General features: G+C 52.1%; 1 protein-coding gene across 1 annotated transcript; it reads right to left on the reverse strand.

Moving 5' to 3' along the window:
* Window positions 1-1123: 1123 nt before the first annotated feature.
* LOC100280082 (flavonol 4-sulfotransferase) lies at window positions 1124-2395 on the reverse strand. The gene has a single exon (NM_001153020.1). It carries the CDS (start codon window positions 2345-2347, stop codon window positions 1316-1318), a length of 1032 nt encoding a protein of 343 aa, NP_001146492.1. The 5' UTR covers window positions 2348-2395; the 3' UTR covers window positions 1124-1315.
* Window positions 2396-2648: the final 253 nt, after the last annotated feature.

Genomic DNA, 2648 nt, shown 5'->3' on the forward strand with positions numbered 1-2648 from the left:
CACCGTTGCTTGTCCATAGGCGGAACCACCTCTACATACTGCATACATACAGGAACACAAGGATAACACATGCTCAGATCTTAACATGTTTGGCTTCCGAGCAAACTTTCTCCAGACTCCTAAGAAAATATAAGATTCGATCAGATATGTATCGATGTTCATCCGAGCGTACTCCCGTTGCAACGCACGAGCACACACCTAGTATTTATATAAAGAAGGAAAAAAACTTTGTCCTACTGCATCCGCAAACCATAGGGTAAAACAATGATTTTCACCGGACAAGAGATTGTAGCATAATTAGGTGGTAACATGGAAGCACACAGATATTGAGAATGCATCAAAATATGGGTAGACACCAAAGTCCTCCGGGAAGCCGTAATCCTTGCCGCTGACCAATTGTATAAAACCAAAACCCACATTGTATCTCAGTCAGTGTGTATTGAATACTAGCCCCTCGCTGCTGCCAGCACGACGTCGCTTTAGAGCAAGTTTAATAATAGAGTTTGTTGTTATCTTTTAACTCTTTACCATGTCATCTATAGCCAACAATAAACACACTTATATAATAAAGCTGACTCTAAAGTTGACTCTTAGATAAATTCCTTCCTTTTTTATCCTTTTGTCTTGAAATCTGTGTATCGTCTAAATCTTGCATTAAAGTCAATTCTCTCTACTTTTTTATGTCTCTCTCTTCCACATAAATAAAAATGACATATAAGGGCATGTACAGTGGTGTTTAATGTGGGGGCTCTTAACGTGTTTTAGGGTGTTATTTGCAAAATAATCTTAGAGCCGTCTCTCCGTGAAGAGACGCCTCTGGCTCGTAAACCAAGTAACAACAGACGCCTCACTTCCCACTGTACGAATTTGTCGTCTGTTCTATCGATCTAATGCTATACAAATACATTTAATTCTGTATTTATTAATAGACTACGTTTATAGACACTCCATTGTACAACAGAGTCTCTTAGTTGTCTTCTGTGCTTGGAGAACCGTTTTGGTGTCTCTCCACTGTACATGCCCTAAGCAGATTTAGAGTCCATTAATCCATTGTTGCACTTGCTCCTATAGTCTTATTTAGCGAACTGGCCGCAGCATTGTCCCACGTGCTATGGATAATTAATTTGATCGAATTCGTGTGAACAATATAAAAGGGAAAACATATCTGGTGTACATGGGAGATTGATGCATATGATGTATATATTAAATCATCACTACTTATTTTGGATCTAACATATCTCGTGTAAACACAAGACACCACGGAAAAGATCAGAAGAGATGACCACGCAAATCAAGAGCCGTATACACATTTGCATTATGAGAAGATAAGCCCCGTCCCTTGGAGCTTTTCACGGAAGATCCCGTCCAGCCGCGCCGCCATCTCCGGCGTCATGTGGTTCGCCCAGTCCCCGGCGACACCCTTCCGGAAGAAGGCGTCGCGCGGCATGGGGCGGTACCTCCCCGCGGTGCCGCTACCAGGCCTGTTCACCTCCAGCCCTTTCATCTCGTCGAAGCTGCAGAGCTCCACGACGGCCGCGACGTCGCCGGCGGCCTCCTCGGCGGCCGAGAACGGGCGGCCCATGAACTCGGCGAGCCGCCGCACGTTGCCGCCGGGGTCCCGCAGCATGTCCTCGTACCTGAGGAAGAGCGCCCTGTCCGGGGCCGCCACGCTCGCACGCCAGTAGGAGAGGACGTGGTCCCAGACCGGGCCGACCACCACGGTGCCGTCGCAGACGGACTCGAACGTGTCGGCGAACAAGAGGTCCGGCTTGGCGCGCCGGAGGAAGTGCCAGAGCGAGACCACCATGTCCTTGGGGTCCCTGCACACGTACGCGACCCTGCACCCGGTGGCGGTGGCGGTGACGGGCGCCGGGAGCAGGGCGTAGGGCAGGTGCGTGTTCATCAGCCTCGGCGACGGGAGGGCCTCGAGCTTCGCCTCCTCCCCGCTGGCGAAGATCTCGTCGATGAACGGGACGCAGTCGTGCGGGTTGAGCCGTCGGAGCGGGTGCCTGGCGCCACCGGGCGGGTACGCCGTACGCGCCGCCGTGGCGAAGGCCAGCGCCTTCAGCCACGTGGTGCCGCACTTGGGGTAGCTCGCGAGGATCACGTCGTCGGGGCGCGGCGTGAAGCGGCGCTGGAACACGATGGTCCCCGGCACCCAGTGCTCCGGCAGCCAGAAGCCCTGGTACAGGCGCAGCTCCAGGATGGACTGCTGCCTGCTCGGCAGCGCGGCCACGAGGTCGCCGAACTCCTCCTTGGGAGTGTGCTCTGGAACACTGCCGTCGTCGACGTCCTTGAACGGCACAGGCCCGGAAGGAGCCACTGGGTTGCAGGCCGCGGCGGCCATGGAGTGAGAACTGAGAAAAAAACTGGAGAAGGTGCTCGTCTCTGCCACCGACTGACTGACAGTGTGGTTTTCGGGCGAGTGGGCGCACGTTTTATATTGCTAATGGTGACGTCAATCAATCAATAAATCATATAACCTCATCTGAACTTTACCTAATGATAAGGATCAAGAAAAATTGGACTTGGCTGCTGACCACGTGGTCTAACTTGGCGCGCCCGTCAAGACAGGCAGAGCAAAGCTCCAAGTTTGAACTCATCACTAGAACATGGGGCGCCCCTTCGGGCGCTTTATTGGGCAGTAA

Source organism: Zea mays, chromosome 7, assembly GCF_902167145.1.
Source record: "Zea mays cultivar B73 chromosome 7, Zm-B73-REFERENCE-NAM-5.0, whole genome shotgun sequence".
Taxonomy (NCBI): Eukaryota; Viridiplantae; Streptophyta; class Magnoliopsida; order Poales; family Poaceae; genus Zea; species Zea mays.

Excerpts from the sequence above, each read along its gene's own strand:
- LOC100280082 (NM_001153020.1), bottom strand. The coding sequence starts at position 2,347 with ATGGCCGCCGCGGCCTGCAACCCAGTGGCTCCTTCCGGGCCTGTGCCG.